This window comes from Amblyraja radiata, chromosome 4, assembly GCF_010909765.2.
Source record: "Amblyraja radiata isolate CabotCenter1 chromosome 4, sAmbRad1.1.pri, whole genome shotgun sequence".
NCBI lineage: Eukaryota > Metazoa > Chordata > Chondrichthyes > Rajiformes > Rajidae > Amblyraja > Amblyraja radiata.
In genome coordinates, this window is record NC_045959.1 from 5,197,346 (window position 1) to 5,215,174 (window position 17,829).

The window sequence follows — 17,829 nt, forward strand, 5'->3', positions numbered from 1 at the left end:
CTCAGCAGATCAGACAGCATGTGTGGAGGGAATGGAAAGATGACATTTCAGGTCGGGACCCTTCTTCAAACTGATGGATGAATGGCCGAAAAGAGAGGCCGGGGATGGGGCGAAACCCAGTAAGTGATAAGTCAATACAGGTGAGGGGAGGGGAGAGGGTGAAGGGCAGATGGGTGGAGATGGTGGCAGAAGCGCGAGGAGAAATTGAGACAAAAGGGAGTCAGACAAAAGAAGTTGGGAGGTACACAAAATTGCTGGGGAAACTCAGCGGGTGCAGCAGCATCTATGGAGCGAAGGAAATAGGCGACGTTTCGGGCCGAAACCCTTCTTCAGACAGTTGGGAGGTCATGTTGCAGTTGTATAAGATGTTGGTGAGACCGCATTTAGAATATTGTGTTCAGTTCTGGGCACCATGTTACAGGAAAGATATTGTCATTGCTTGAAAGGGTTCAGAAAAGATTTACGAGAATGTTGCCAGGACTAGAGGGTGTGACCTATAGGGAGAGGTTGAGTAAGCTGGGTCTCCATTCCATGGAGCGCAGGAGGATGAGGGGAGATCTTATAGAGGTATACAAAATCATGAGAGGAATAGATTGGATAGATGCACAGAGTCTTTTGCCTTGAGTAGGGGGTCGAGGACTAGAGGACATAAGTTCAAGGTGAAGGGGAAAAGATTTAATAGGAATCTGAGGGTAACATTGTGTATGGAAAAAGCTGCCATATGAGGTAGTTGAAGCTGGGACTATCCCATCGTTTAAGAAACAGTTAGACAGGTATATGGATAGGACAAGTTTGGAGGGATAAGGAACAAGCGCAGGCAAGTGGGGCTAGTGTGGCTGGGACATTGTTGGCCGATGTGGGCGAGTTGGGCCGAAGGGCCTGTTTCCACACAGTATCACTCTATGACTCTGTAAGGAAAGAAAATAAATGAAATGTAAAGCCAGAGGGAGGGACATAAGTGGAAGTGGACAGGAAGAAGGGAGTAGAGAGAGGATATGGAGGACCTGGGGATGGGAGGAGTGGGAGTTGAGCACACAGAGGGGAAAGGAGCAGAGTGACCATGCCTTGACCCATTGAGTTCAGCACTTCACTCAAGAATGCAGCATCTGCAATCGCTTGTGTCGCCAGATCAAACATGATTCTCACCTGCCCCTTCCCCATGCAAAATCAACACCCTCGTGTTTTCTTCAGTTTTATTTGCAAAATAAATAATACGTGGCCTGCAGTCAATCAAGCATCAGATTGGGAAGACGATGGCACTTCATCTGACACTTGCATCTGCCAATTATGATCTTGCCTTTAACTGTCCAATCATTTCCATGCAGAGCCCACCTTATTAATGGGAGAGCAGACTTCAGGTTGAAATGTAATAATAAAGCCCTGTTAGTAGTTATGTTGGAGTCAAAAATTCCTCCTGATTGATTTAAAAGAGTGCATACTTTCAACAGGACCTCTTTTATGACCCTCGGACTACCCTTGATCGAACTTGCCGGCTTTACCTTGCACTTAACGTTATTCCTTTATCATGTATCTATACAATGTAAATGGATCGATTGCAACCATGTATTGTCTTTCTGCTGACTGGATAGCATGCAACAAAAAGCTTTTCCCTGTACCTCGGTACATATGACAATAAACTAAAGGGCCTGTCGCATTTGGGCGTCATTTGCGCATCAGGCAGGTGGCCCGTGAGGATTTTGAGATTCCCAAAATCGTGTGGCTCTGCACGCTACCGCGCGTCACTGCCTACGCAACCATGCCTCACCACGCGCCATGCGCGCGTAATGCATGCCATCCGCGCATCATGACGTGCGCGTTGTGCGTCCCGACGCGTAAACGATGTTGCGTAAATGACGCGCAAATGACGCCCAAATGACAGGCCTTTAAGCTGACAATTAAGACCTGCCCAGTAGTTTGACTTTCATTGCACAATGCCAGAAACTAGCCAGTTACGTCATTTCCAACTGGTCAAAACAACATTTGCAGCCTGTACAGAAAATTCTGAGTATAAAATTAATCACAGCTTCTGTCCACAAAGCAAAGTAATTAATAGGATATGACACACTGGGAATGTCCTGAGAGTATGCTGTTGGTACAAACAAAGAACGTGATTCTCTCGAACACCTTCACAGTCGCCAAAACACAGACCCTTAAATCTCCAGAAATGGAGCCCAATTTTGACGAATATGTTTTGGCAATCATTGCCATTCACCCTTTGAAATATAACTACCGAAATGCTATTGAAGTGTAGCTGTTAATATATAACACGCTGTATGCATGCATGTGCTTGCATGAGTGAATGACATCAATATAGGATTTCATATTGTAATGAATATAAGGTCAGTTTTTGACACATTATACATTTTATTTTGTTTCATCCTTGTTTGAATGAAGTAACCTTTGCTATTTTTGTACAGCTACACAAATACTGCAATCTTGTATTTATTACAAGCAAGGTTGGTATGAAACCAAGTATTTAAATTCACGTTGGGGACATGGGCATTATCAGAAAGACCCAACATTTATCATTACACTTGTTGCTGAGATGCCCTTGAGAAAATTGTGGTGAGCCTTTTGCTTGAATTGTTGCAGCAAATGCAGTGCTTTTATGTATTTCAACATTAGATCCAGTAGCTGTAAAGGATTGATTATTATCATTGAAGCTTGGGCAGAAAATGACCCCTTGTGTATGTTAATAAAATATTTCCAGTGACAAAAGCCATTTATTTGTGAGGTAACTTTTTAATTTACAACTTATTGAATGCTCGTTGGAAATTTAAATACACTTCCTTTTCTAAACCGCCCAATTATATTGTAGTTTGATAGTTTGATAATAACTTTGTTGATACCTCCTTAATAATGGATCCCTGATAACAGATTGTAGACACAAAATGCTGGAGTAACTCAGCGGGACAGGCAGCTTATCTGGAGCGAAGGAATGGGTGACGCTTCGGGTCGAGATCCTTCTTTCAGACTGAAGAAGAGTCTCGACCCGAAACATCATCCATTGCTTCTCTCCAGAGATGCTGCCGGTCCCGCTGAGTTACTCCTGCATTTTGTGTCCATCTTCAAATGACATCACGCGCTCCAGATGACTGTGCGGGCGCATGATGACGCGCGCGACTCTCGCGGGACCGTCGCGCCTCAACGCGACGACGAGGTCGCGTAATTAGCCTGCCAAGGACAAGTAAGTGGGACAGGGGCTTAATTCCTTATAGCACAGGAGGGTGAGGGGTCATCTTATAGAGCCATGAGGGGAATAGATAGGGTGAATCTTTTACCTAGAGGGATCAAGACCAGAAAACATAGGGGTTGAGGTGAAGAGATGAAAGATTTATTAGGGACATTTTTTTTCCAAATATGGGTATATGGAACAAGCTCCCAGTGGAGGTAGTTGAGGCAGATACCATAACAACATTTAAAATATATTTGGACAGGTACATGGATAAGAAAGGTTTAAAGGGATCTGGGTCAAATGAAGACAGGTGGGACTGGTGTAGATGGGGCATCTTGTTCGTCATGGGCAAGTTGGATAGAATGGCTTGTGTCCATGCTATATGACTGTCTCCATATCAGATATCTAGCTGTTTAAAATGTCCCCTCTTTCTGACTCCCTTCCTCACTTTCCTCTCTTTCTCTTTGAATTTTACATTTGCAACTTTCGGAGTCTTGGATTTTCAAAGATCACAGCAACTTATTTTAGAACTCAAAAGGGTCAGGTATTTTCAGCCTTTAGACAAATTTGTTCTCTAGTGGTCATGACAATGTTTTATATTTTCTTTTGCTGCATAATTACTGCTTTATTTTTGTATGGTGCCATTATATACGTATGTTTTTCCCTCCGTCCCCTTATACCTATTCTGCATTTCTCAGCTTCTATTGAATCAACACTTACATGTATCCTCTTTTTACTGCTATTCAGGGGAATAAGGGCAAACAATATTCCAAACAAGTTGACAAGTTGATAACTAGCGACATCATGTTAATTTGTTCAGCTAAGGAATAACATGAAACTGTTGAATAATGCTAGTAAAACAGTTCAGTTACCAGAAGATAGACACAAAATGCTGGAGCAACGCAGCGGGACATGCAGCATCTTTGGAGAGAATGGGTGATGTTTCAGGTTGAGACCCTTCTTTGGACTGAGAGTCAGGGGAGAGGGCATGTAAGGTGTGAAAGGGACAGATCATTGCAAATGGTGATCAAGGAAAGGTACAATGGTTCATTGTTGGCGGGGGGGAAGGTGACATGGAGACAGGCAAATAGTAAACGTAATCACGAGGACAATGAATCTAGTCGGAGAACTAGAGTGGGGGAGGGACAGAAAGAGAGGGATCGCAAGGATTACTTGAAGTTAGAGAAATCAATATTCATACAGCTAGGTTGTGAGCTGCCCTCGCAAAATATGAGGTACCATTCCTTCAATTTGCATTTGGCCTCACTCTGACAGTAGAGGAAGCCCAGGACAGAAAGGTCAGCATGGGAATGGGAGGGGGAGTTAAGGTTTTTAGCAACCAGGCGATCACGCAGGTCCAGACGGACTGAGTGAAGGTGCTCATTGTAACGATCGCAAAGTCAGCGCTTGATCTCGCCCGGGAAAGTACTCGGGGAGGGGGTGGTTTGGGTGGGATGGGATGAATTAACCAGGGAGTTGCGGAGTGAACACTATCTATGGAAAATGGAAAGGTGTGGAGTTGGGAAGATGTGGCTGGTGGTGTAATCCCATTAAAGGTGGTGAAAATGTCAGAGGATTATTTGCTGTGTGTGACGGCTGATGGGGTGGAAGGTGAGGTCTAGGGGGACTCTGTCCCTGTTGCAACTGGGGGTAGGATGAGCGCACGCAAAGCTGCGAGATATCGAGGAGACCCGTGTGAGGGCCTCATATAACCATATATAACCATATAACAATTACAGCATGGAAACAGGCCAACTCGGCCCTTCTAGTCCGTGCCAAACACTTATTCTCCCCTAGTCCCATCTACCTGCACTCAGACCATAACCCTCCATTCTTCTCCCATCCACATACCTATCCAATTTATTTTTAAATGATAAAATCGAACCTGCCTCCACCACTTCCACTGGAAGCTCATTCCACACAGCTACCACTCTCTGAGTAAAGAAGTTACCCCTCATGTTACCCCTAAACTTCTTTCCCTTAATTCTCAAGTCATGTCCTCTTGTTTGAATCTTCCCCACTCTCAGTGGGAAAAGCTTGTCCACGTCAACTCTGTCTATCCCTCTCATCATTTTAAAGACCTCTATCAAGTCCCCCCTTAACCTTCTGCGCTCCAAAGAATAAAGACCTAACTTGTTCAACCTTTCTCTGTAACTCAGTTGCTGAAACCCAGGCAACATTCTAGTAAATCTCCTCTGTACTCTCTCTATTTTGTTGACATCCTTCCTATAATTAGGCGACCAAAATGTTACACCGTACTCCAGAATTGGCGTTCCAATCTATGATGGAAGAGGGATACCCCGCTCTCTAAAAAATGAGGACATCTCGGATATTCTGGTTTGGAACACCTCACCTTGGGCATAGATGTGGCATAGATATGAGAACTGGGACTCCTCATTCTTGGCTCCTGGGCGACCTAGGCCGAATGTTCCAGTACCGTTAACTTCCCCTCGGACACCGTGACCTCTGTTGGTTGGGCAAAACGGACAATCCAGAAAGGCCCTGGAACCAAAAGGGCTGGAAGATTGGTGTTGGACCTGCATTGTTAATCTTTTGACAGTAATTTAATGTGTTTGAAATCCATTTGATACTTTAATTTTTCAAAATCATGTTTAATTTTATTTTCTGATTAAATGATTGTGGAACCGAGTCCCGTGATTATTGTGAGCAGTGTGGCTGCAGAGCTTGCATGGGGTGATTGCAAGCAGTGGTTTCATCGTTCATGGCCCAGTCCATTTAACGCTGACAGTGGTTAACCTGCAGGATTTCTATGTTATTGATTTGTGCCAATGGCAAAAACAAAGAACTGGAAATTACATTTTAGATTGAGATACGAGTTAAAACCGCACTGCAGGGCTAGGTCAATTTCTGAAAGGTCTGCAGGTTGTGGGCAGGGAGAAGTAAACATCATATACATTTGATAAACAAGGCCAGGTTCCCAGGCCTTTAGTGTGTGTAGGAAGGAACTGCAGATGCTGGTTTAATCTGAAGATATGCACAAAGTGCTGGAGTAACTCAGCGGGACAGGCAGCATCTCTGGAGAGAAGGAATGCGTGACGTTTCAGGATGAGAAGGGTCCTGACCCGAAACTCCAGCACTTTGTGTCTATCCCAGGCTTTTAGTATGATTATGCACAGGACATGTACCATATTGCAAACTTGCCTATGGGATCTCCTAATAAGATAGTCTTCAAAGGGTTAGGACGCATAGAGAATCATCAAAGGATTAGGATGCATAGAGAATCATCTCTTTCAGAAGTAGGGCAGCTTCAGTTCACCTAATGCTAGGAATGGTGGAGCAGAAACAAAGTTTGGAACACTGCTCCTCTGATCTTTATTCAGATACCATGGCAAGGGAGGTGGAAACTCACACAGTCTTCAGTGATTGGGTATTCTTTTCCAATACCATGAGTGGATCAGAGAAAAAGAAGATTACTTTTTTCCATGGCTAACTATAACAGCATTTAGATGAAAAATTATCCCTTTAAGATTCATTTAACTGAGCTGTAGTTCTTCCATCAAGTTAGCTTTTCTCGTTAATGCCCTTTCTGTTTCTCTGTCAAGTGTTCATTCTCCAGTTTTCCTTCTGTAATATCAGATATCCACTGCACTCTGATTAGCTTTAGTGGTTACATCCACAACCTAAGAGACTAGACAAGGAAGTACAAAAAGATATATGTGTTTTATGTCCACACAGAAGTGTTGACCAGGTTTATCTTCAATTCAATTTGATACCACATTAAAACAAAATACATTCACCGTGTTATTGAATTTCTAGGCTTTTATTGTGTGTTCTTTAGATCTATTGCATCAAATTAATTAGAGTATGCAAAGTGATCATCTTGACCTGTTCTGCTACTGTTCAGGAAAGCTAAGACAATTGGTAAGTCAAAACACTGAGCCTGTTGAAGGAATTGAACCTATGATAGTTCATGCAAGAGTACAAGTGCACTGTTTCCTCACATACCTTCAGCTACAAGTGAGGGAATTGCCTGGCAAGGAACAAAACCATCAATCTCACAGACAATTACCCAGCACAACAATATGCACAAGTCTTATGGGGGAAATGCTTAGCAAATATTTAGTGACATATGAACCCCAACAAAATGTTGAAATGTATACTTTACTGAAATATATATGCAAGTTTAATGCGAATAAATGTGAGGTTATCCACTTTGGTAGCAAAAACAGGAAGGCAGATTACTATCTAAATGGCGTCAAGTTGGGAAAAGGGGAAGTACAATGGGATCTGGGGGTCCTTGTACATCAGTCTATGAAAGTAAGCATGCAGGCACAGCAGGCAGTGAAGAAAGTGAATGGCATGTTGGTCTTTATAACAAGAGGAATCGAATATAGGACCAAAGAGGTCCTTCTGCAGTTGTACAGAGCCCTAGTGCGACCACATCTGGAGTATTGTGTGCAGTTTTGGTCCCCTAATTTGAGGAAGGGCATTCTTGCTATTGAGGGAGTGCAGCGTAGGTTTACAAGGTTAATTCCTGGGATGGCGGGACTGTCATATGCTGAGAGAATGGAGCAGCTGGGCTTGTACACTCTGGAGTTTAGAAGGATGAAAGGGAATCTCATTGAAACATATAAGATTGCTAAGGGCTTGAACACGCTAGAGGAAGGAAACATGTTCCCGATGTTGGGGGTGTCCAGAACCAGGGGCCACAGTTTAAGAATAAGAAGTAAGTCATTTAGAACGGAGACGAGGAAACACCTTTTCTCACAGAGAGTGGTGAGCCTGTGGAATTCTCTGCATCAGAGGGCGGTGGAGGCAGGTTCTCTGGATGCTTTCAAGAGAGAGCTAGATAGGGTTCTTAAAAATAGCGGAGTCAGGGGATATGGGGAGAAGGCAAGAATGGGGTACTGATTGGGGATGATCAGCCATGATCCCATTGAATGCCGGTGCTGGCTCGAAGGGCCAAATGGGCTACTCCTGCACCTATTGTCTATTGTCTATCGACTTTCCATTAGCTGTAAATGTTAATATTTCTGTATGGTTGCATGAAAAATAAAATCTTGAATAATAACTGGCCTAGTTGGATTTATGAACAGCAGTAATTTATACACTATTAGCTGATTCAGTTTGAGTGAGTAAAGAATGAAAATGATTGTAATTAAGCTGAATTCTTCATTTTAATGGTAAATATTGCAGTTAACTGTGATCGATATATGTAACATCACTGAAATCAGGCTGCAGTGATAATTCAGCTTGTGGAATGGGTAATCCAGTGTTAAAGCAATCAGTCACGACAGTACTCTATTTTACAACAAACAATTAAAATTGTTATTTTACTCAACTGCTTACTTTCCAGCATTAGCGGCCTTCTTATTTGACCATGGAGCTGAAGAACATATTAGTTGTGGTATTGTGTATAATATTTTCTTTACCTCATGTTTAAATTATAAATGGAATTTATCTTTAATCTTTTGGCATTCTCTCCCTGATATTTCCTTTCTCTTAAGATGTTCCTTCAATTTTATTATTTGAATTTAAAATAATAATATATAAAATGTCTGCATGAGGTTTCATAGTGTGTGGCATTTTATAAGGCTGTAGATCATCAGAATTTTGCTTATTTAATATCAATTCAAACATTGGTTGCATTATTGCGATAAAACATCTTTCTTTTTGTCTTTAAAGATCCCGAATTTGCACACCTTGGTGCCCTGAAACCATTACCAGGTTAGTAGAGATGAAAACATATCAGAGAGTCATTTACATGAACAAGACTGTCTTTGATCAGTCCGATTATGCCGTGCGATTTCCCATTTGATTTTTCTTTCTTTAACACAGTGTGTGAGTTTGAAATGGGAGGACCTGAGGGAATCATTGAATCAAAGCAAATCGTACAGGAAGGCAAGGCCAGTCCCACGGAGGCAGTTGATTGTAAATGGTTTATTCGAGCACCACCAAAATCCAAGGTCAGTGTTGTGCCTGGAGTAAGCATATTTACAAGTATTAGATGGAAATGTCCGCCTGTAATCCTTCTTGTTTTAGTGTTACAGTATCCCCCTGACTGTAGTATCTCTGTTCCTTGATTCTATCCTTTATTTTCTGGTCAATGCCACATTTAAAATCACTCTCACTTGGTATTTTTTGATTGTGGAACTTGAACAATAGAAATAAACTATAAAATAATACCTTCCAAAATAATCTGAATAGATCACCTTTAGAACGTATATTTAAAAACTATTTCCAAAATATTTTGCTTCAAGACATCAAGTTCCACACGTTTGTGTATTTGTATTAACACATTCTGTCTTGTACAATGGGGATTAACACTTTCATCCGAACCATCAGTAAATGTGTTTTCTAAGCTCACAATGCGTTGAGAAAATGAAACATGAATATCCAATCATGTTTATGAATGGTGGGCAAGAGGAAGTTGCAGCTGTTAGAAGATTACAATGTCTGTAGGTATGAATGAGATAATATGGTAAAAAATCATATTCCACTTACTTTAGTATTGATATATATCAAATGGTGTAAACCTGGAGTTTTTATCTCATTTTTACGTGAACTTTAGATTAGATCCTTTATTTGTCATTCAGACCTTATGGTCTGAACGAAAAGTCGTTACCTGCAGCCATACATACAATAATAAACAACAGAACAGACAGTAAACACAAATTAACATCCACCACAGTGAGTCCACCAATAGATAGATAGATAGATCCTTTATTGTCATTCAGACCTTTCGGTCTGAACGAAATTATGTTGCCTGCAGTCATACACAGAATCAATAATAACAAAACATACAATAAAGACAAATTAAACATCCACCACAGTGAGTTCACCAAGCACATCCTCACTGTGATGGAGGCAAAGTCTTAGTCTCCGTCTCTTCCCTCCTTGTTCTCCCTCTGCGCTGAGGCGATCGATCCAGGCCGGAGATGCCGCCCTCCAGTCCAGTGGACCTCCGTGGTGATGTCGCCGCCGCCGAATGCCGGAACGCCGTCTCCGCTCTGAGACGGCCCGCCACAGCATCAGCTCCGGGCAGCTGCCCCAGCTCCGGGCCGCCGCCCCAGCTCCAGGTCCCGCAGTCTCCGCTCCGGGCCGCCGCCCCAGCTCCGGGTCCCACAGTCTCCGTTCCGGGCCGCTGCCCCAGCTCTGGGTCCCGCAGTCTCTGCTCCGGGCCGCCGCACCAGCTCCGGGTCCTGCAGTCTCCGCTCCGGGCCGCTGCCCCAGCTCCGGGTCCCACAGTCTCCGTTCCGGGCCGCCGCCCCAGCTCTGGGTCCCGCAGTCTCCGCTCCGGGCCGCCGCCCCAGCTCCGGGTCCCGCAGTCTCCGCTCCGGGCCGCTCCCCCAGCTCCGGGCCGCCGCCCCAGCTCCGGGTCCCACAGTCTCCGCTCCGGGCCGCTGCCCCAGCTCCGGGCCACCGCCCCAGCTCCGGGTCCCGCAGTCGCCGTTCCAGGTCCCGCAGTCTCCGCTCCGGGCCGCCGCCCCAGCTCCGGGCAGCCGCCCCAGCTCCAGGCCGCTGCCCCAGCTCCGGGTCCCGCAGTCTCAGCTCCGAGCCCCGCAGCATCAGCTCCAGGCCGCCGCCGAAAGCCAGAACGCCGCACCAGCAAGTCGGGCCACCACTGCCTTAGCCCCAAAGACGGCCAGCCTCTCGTTGGTAGGTCCTGGCTGGCTCTGCCTCCGGAGCCTCGGGGTCGGTCCCAGGTTGGAGGCCGCCAGCTCCGCCATTAGGCCTCAGCACAGACAGAGGCAGAGAAGGGGGATACGACACGAAAAAGTCGCATTCCCCCGAAGGAAGAGACAGAGAACATGTTTCACCCCCCTCTAACACAACCCAACAAACTAAAACGTAACCAAAACAAGACAAAAAAAACAACAGAAAAAAGTAAAGACAGACGAACTGCAGGCGAGCCGCAGCTGTTAACAGCGCCGCCACTTCCGGATACCTGAAGCACCTGCTCACTGTGATGGAGGCAAAAATCTTAGGGCTGCAGTCTCTTCCCTCCTCTTCTCCCTCTGCGCTGAGGCGATACCCCACCGGGCGATGGTAAATCAATCCCGCGGCTCACCGAGCTCCGCGAACGGGCCGGTTCAAACACCGCGGCCCGGGGTGGTTAAAGCTGCCGCCCTCCACTCCAGCGGACACAGCTGTTGACGATGTCGTCCACTGGCCCGCGGCCGAACCCCGGACTCAGGCCGCCGCCGCCAGAACGCCGTCTCAGCCACCGGAGCACCGTTCCAGCCCCGAGCCGGGTCGCCCTCACGTGAGCACCGTTCCACCCTCGAGCCAGACCACCATCACGGGAGTGTCTCAGCCCCTCACGGGAGCGCCGTTACCCTCGAGCTGGGCCGCCTCACGGGAGCGCCGTTACCCTCGAGCCGGGCTGCCCTCATGGGAGCGTCTCAGCCCCGCACCAGGCCGCCCTCACGGGAGCGCTGTTACCCTCGAGCCAGGCCGCCCTCACGGGAGCGAGCCCAGGGTGAGTCCTGACAGGCTCTGCCTCCGGAGCCTCGAGGTCGCCAGCTCCGCCATTAGGCCTCAGCGCAGACGGAGGCAGAGAAATGGGATACAACAAGAAAGTCACATTCCCCCGATGGGAGAGACAGAAAGCCCTGTTTCAACCCCCCACCCCCCCCCCCCCACACACATAACACAAACCTAAAAACCAAAAACTTAACTAAACAAAACGAAAAAAACAACACAAAAAGTAAAAACAAACGGACTGCAGGCGAGCCGCAACCTTTCACCAGCGCCGCCACTTCCGGATGACAAACGATGAAAATGTATTCTCTACATTACCTGAAATTATCGAAACTCCAAATGCTGTGATTTTTCTGGCAAGCGTCAAAATCTCTGGGAATTTCTTCAATTCTGCTCTGTGCTTTGCGGGAGAACAAAACTAATTACATATGTGGAGTTGTCAGTAAAATTGAAGCAGGAGACTGGGAGCAGGTCTTGGTGCTCAGGAAATTACTTTTCTGCCTATACTAACACTCACTTTGACGTTTGGACCTCCGAGTGGTGACACAATAAATTAGGATTGCTTTTACACCACTTTCTAACCAATTAATGCAGATTATTTGTGGTGCACTTAATCTGTAGTTAATTAGTTAATCATTTCGATTAATTCAATATCTGCTCGGAAGAGTTACAAATCATGCATAAAGGAAAGGTGAAAAGTGGCCGTGCCAATCAGAAATAAAAGGCGCACATTTAAAATAAAATGTAGCGGGTCAGGCAGTAATATGAAGATAAAGGGAGTCACTTTGTTTCAGGTCACTAACTAATATGTGGTTGAACATCTGATGATTGATGCAATGTGGTGCAGAAGTGGAAATTCAAGAGCCAGATGGAATGTATGTACTTGTTGAAGATGTGAAGTACATCTTTCGGGAGGTAGTTCAAAAAAGGAAGGAAAGCAACCAACCTTAGAGGGCCGAATATTTAGAAATATGCTTGTTTCAGTTCCTGTGTGTAAAACAGGCGGTATAGAAAATAATTCTGAAGATAAATAGAACCTGAAGGAGAATTTTGATAATAGCTGAGCAAGAATGTAGCTGCAGTTAAAATCCTGTGCGGATTGCAAAAGAGGAAAACATAGACAGAAATAAATGGGACTGATAAATAGAGAGAGGTTGAGGCTGAAGTATTTATTAGATGGGCATTACCATCGAAGTTCATGGTCTCTAACTGTTCCTCAACCCAATTTCAACTGATCTACTGAGCTCCCCACTTTTCTGACAGATTCTTGTGCAGTTTTTTCCGTCCCTCTTCCATTAAATTCTGCAGTCATCAGCACTTCCCTGAAAAAGACCAAAACATATCTCCTTTGACTGCAATTGCCTTATCTCCAACGGCCTTTTATCTTCAAAGTCTTTGAACATTTTGCCTCCCTGATCCAGCTCACCTTTATAATACGCCCATGTTTAAAACACATTTAATTATCTTTCCTTTTGACTTTATTTATTGTTTTGTGCTTATTTCATGTTATGTAGCAGTCTGAATTACATGGGTGTGGGTTCAAGCTCCATTCCTGAAGCTTTACTGCTATAGTTACACAGAAGCTGCATGATTTCATTGAAGGAGTTGCCATTGTTAAAAAATGGTCTGCATGGGATCATACCATTCAAAGCAACAGGTTCTTCTGGTGTTCAGTACAGTACTATTCCTACAATCCCTCAAACAATACCATCATATGTGGATTCTCTGCATTACCTGGCATGAGACATTTCAGTGTACAACTTGGTGCCTGCATTTTCTTATGTATTGACAACGATCCGCGTTCCAAAAGTATTTCATTGCCTCTGTATCAATTTTATGATTCTTCAAAACATTCTTTCTTTGAGAGTCTGAAATCTCAGATTTTGCTGATTGGTTATATATATATAGATTGTACTACCAAAAATGTAGCATAATGAATTCCATTCGCTAGATTTTTGCTGAAACCACCATCCAATAAAAACACCCTTCCAGTTTCTGTTATCTTCAGATTTATTTACTTTAGCTCCTATATGAATTTTCAAATCCTGATACCTAAATCATTGATGCAACAATGGTTCTTGAATGGAACATAGTTGGAGATGACTGCAGGAATCAAACTAAAAAAACTCCACTATCTGTTTCCTCCCTCCTATCGCATTTTGGTTCAAGCTGCAACCATCCAATAATTCTATATTCTTTCATCTTTGCTGTCTCCTGCCCCATCTTCTCAAAAGTTTCCAAAATAAACATCATAGGCAAAATTAAACCATCTACTGGTTATTTAATTTAAAAATAATTAGTTTGCAGTTTTGTAATGTATTGCTTTTGATATCAGCGGAATTTTGAATCTTACTAACTCACAAGTATACGAATTAATTTGGGCACCAGCAAAATGGGCTAGCAAGGATAGAACTTTTACATGGGAATCCTAAATGAGGAAATATATGCAAAGAAAAGCTGGCAGTATGGCATGAAACTTATGTTTCTTTTTAATGTTTGTTCTGTGTGTTATCATAGAGTATGAAGCACGGAAAAAAAGGTCCTCAACAAAACTCACACATACTAACATAGATACTCCATCTAGTCTAGTCCCATTTGTCAATATTTGTTCCACATCCATCTAAATCTTTCCTATCTATGTAGCTACCTGAAAGTCACTTACATTTTGTAATTGTACCTATCTTAACTACTGCCTCTGGCACCTCATTCCATATTACCTACCACCATCTGTGTGAACATAAACAGTAAGATTAAACGAGAACTTACCAGTTTGAAGTTTGATCGTTATTTTGTGAGGAGTAACGTTGAGGGATTACGTGAAGAACCCCGCCAGGACGCATGCGTGTCATTCTTCAAAGCAGCGGTGTGAAATCACAGATAACTGTAATGACTAAACATAGTAAGATTAGAGAAGAGATACCAGTTGAGTATATGATCAAGGGTGGGAGCGGAGGGAACGTAATCCCTCAACGTTACTCCTCACAAAATAACGATCAAACTTCAAACTGGTAAATTCTCGTTTAATCTTACTATTTTACTTCGGAGTCACGTGAGTGACTACGTGAAGATTTTAAAGCTCTGTGATTTCATGCCGTGGAAACGAGTCCATGCATCACATCTGCCTTGATTATGGGGAGAATAGTGTTAACATCATTAGACATCAATACGATATTGAAAACCCAACGATAAATATATTAACACCAAATTATAGCCCCTATTTATGGGGTAAATTATATTACAGAACTTAAAATTGTTTCTGCAAATGTTCCAGGTTCAATGACTGGTTTGTTTTAAAATCGTTGGAAAGTTTTCTCCGTTGACCATCCTGCTGTCTTGAGGATTTGGTCCATAGGAACATCCAACTTCATAGCTGCCGATGTAGCTGCAGCCCTGGTGGAGTGAGATTTAAAAATGCTAGTGTCTACTCCAGCCTTTATTAGGACCTGTTTTAGCCATCTAGAGATGGTCTGGACTGTCACTGTTTTGAGTGGCTGTTTGTAGCTGATTAAAAGTGACAATTCTTTCCCTCTGATGATCTTAGTATACTCCATATATAATAGTAAGTGTGTTACAATACAGAGACGATCATCTGTCGGGTAGGCCCTGAATTCTGTTTTTAGGCCTGCTGACCCCTGTCTGTTTTGTTTGACTAATTCATTGATGTGAAAAGTTAAATTTCCAGATGAAATAGTCATGTTGTCCAGCCTTAGTTTCTGTAGGGACTGGACCCTATGTGCCGTGACCAAGGCCATCAGCATGACTGTTTTCATAGTCAGTTTCTGTAGGGACAGAGCTGTAGCTGGAGACCAGTTTCTTAACATGGTCAGTACAATGCTCACATCCCATATTTGGGAGTACCTGGTTCTTGGGGGATTAACATTAAAAATGCCCCTCATGAGTTTGGTTACCAGGGTGTGTCCCAACAGAATGCCGCTTTGTTCCTTGGCACAGGTATGTTGACAGAGCACTTCTGGCGCAGTTGATGGCACTATGACTGAGCCTCTCATCGTAATGGAGGCTTGCCAGGAATTCCAGAACAGACGGGATGTTCATAGATCTGTGGGTGATGTTTATTGTTGTGACAGTACTTCCCATTTCTTGATGACACCAAGTACTGTTTTTTGGTGGACTGTCTGTGGGCCGCTGAAATAATATCCACTGTTCGGTCCATCTGTCCCAGGTGTAGTAGAGGTGCTTTCAAACTCTACAAATTAATAGGTTTATATAATTATGACATGGGTAACATCCCCTTGTTGCGGGATGATCCAGTAAATTAGGTCTATGATGGATGGTGATGCATGGTTCTAATACCATGTCGAGTATCGCCGGGACCCATGGTTGAGTAGGCCAATCGGGTACTATCAAAATACCAGACGCGGAGTCTTGCTGTATATTCCTAAATACCCGACTGATGAGGCAGAAAGGAGGGAATGCATAAATAAACAATCCCCCAATGCAGCAAAAATGCATCTGTTGCCACTGCCCCAGGTTCTGGTTCCCATGAACATAATTCGATAGCTGGTGTGAGCCTGGATGCGAATAGGTCGATATCTGGCGTTCCATACCATGCTGTAATTTCAGCAAATACATTTTTATCCAACATCCATTCAGTGTTTTCATTGAATTTGCGTGACCTGGTGTCTGCCACTAAATTTAGTTTACCTGGTAAGTAGGTAGCTGATATCCAAATATCTCTCTCTGGATACACAATTGCCAAATTGTGTTGGCCAGATTGTCACATAATGACGATTTGTTTCCACCCATATGGGTGATATTTGCTACCACGGTGGTGTTGTCAATTTGTAGTCTAACATGCTGGTGATATAACCCAGAAAATATGACTTAAGGCCATGGAATGCACTTAACATTCCCAGGTAGTTTATGCACAGTGTTTGTAATAATGATGCCTCCTGTGCATTCCATCTCCCCCACAGCTGGAGATGGAATTGGTAGCACCCCATCCAAGTGCACTGGCATCAGTTTGTAGTTCCATAGACGGGTAGCTGATAATGTTTGGATTGGAACAATGCCTAATGTTACCTTTCCACCATTTTAGTTCCATTATGGCCTCTGTTGGTAGCTTCATTGGTCTGTCAAAATGACCACCATAATTTTTGAGTGCTCGTATTTTAGCCCTCTGTAATTTTTGATAATGTAAAGGTCCGATTTGTGTGGCTGGAAACGCAGCCACTATTATGCCAATTATTCTTGCTACCAGTCTGATGGATGGTTTTGTGATGTCAATTATTTTGCTGCAAGCCTCCATTAAGGCTGTAACCTTTTCTTTCGGCAAAGTCACTGACATGTGAACTGAGTTAAGGGTGAACCCCAGATGATCCATTGTGTTAAATAACATCTGTGGTCACCTCTAATGGGTACTGTATAGTAAGCATCTTTTAAAACGATGCTTGCCATGTAGTAACCTAGGAAATCAATTGCTTAGCAGTAACAAAGGTTTCCATCTAGTAATGAATATATAGTACGAAAGTATTCAAATTAGTCAAATCTATGATGATGCGGCAACCACCATCTTGTTTATGATAAAGATTTTGGACTCGAATTCCTGTGATTCGTGTTGGGTTTCCTCCATTACTCCTTTTTTATATGGCCACTGTAGTTCAGCATGCGCTTTTGATTTTTCTTTGCCTGTAAGCATGAACATTCGGTTCGGTACATGCAGATCTGGAGGATTATGTTTTTGTATAAATTCTATGGTATAACCCTATACTTCTGAAAATATAAGTGTCGGTAGTTAATTTATTCCATGCATCCAGATAGAATTGTAATCTCCCACCAACCTCATAAGGAACCAGACCCACCTACCTCCATGGTTACTATTGGTAGGTTTGTTACTTTTTCGGCATCATCCGTGGACGTTGAGGCGCCGGTGTCTGGATCTGTAGTTGGGTCGGTGTTGAGGGTTAGCGCATTCCGCAGGAAGGCCGGTCTGGGCCATGGGCTAAAAAGACCGATGTTGAGTGTTCCTGGCCTTTGAGCTTTCACCAGTTTGTCTTGGCCGACTGGGGTGCTTTTTCCTGGCCAAAGTAGTTTTTAGACGTTGCTTTAATGAGCCCCAGGGTTTTACCCTCTTCGTCAAGTTCTTTTACCTGTTTTGATAAGTTGCCTCCAAATAGTAATATTGGTGGTTTGGAGGTTCCAGGTTTGCATAGGCCTGCAAATTAGGGTCTAAAGCCGGTTGGATGGCACTT

At 43.8% G+C, this 17,829-nt stretch overlaps 1 protein-coding gene across 1 annotated transcript in view; it reads left to right on the forward strand.

Annotated features, from left to right (window-relative positions):
* neto1 (neuropilin and tolloid like 1) overlaps nucleotides 1–17,829 on the forward strand; it is a 264,701-nt gene that overhangs the window by 175,831 nt on the left and 71,041 nt on the right. Inside the window, exons 5-6 of the mRNA XM_033018870.1 lie at nucleotides 8,822–8,863; nucleotides 8,975–9,102. Coding sequence (XP_032874761.1) covers nucleotides 8,822–8,863; nucleotides 8,975–9,102 — 170 coding nt within the window. The remainder of the gene's footprint in view (nucleotides 1–8,821; nucleotides 8,864–8,974; nucleotides 9,103–17,829) is intronic.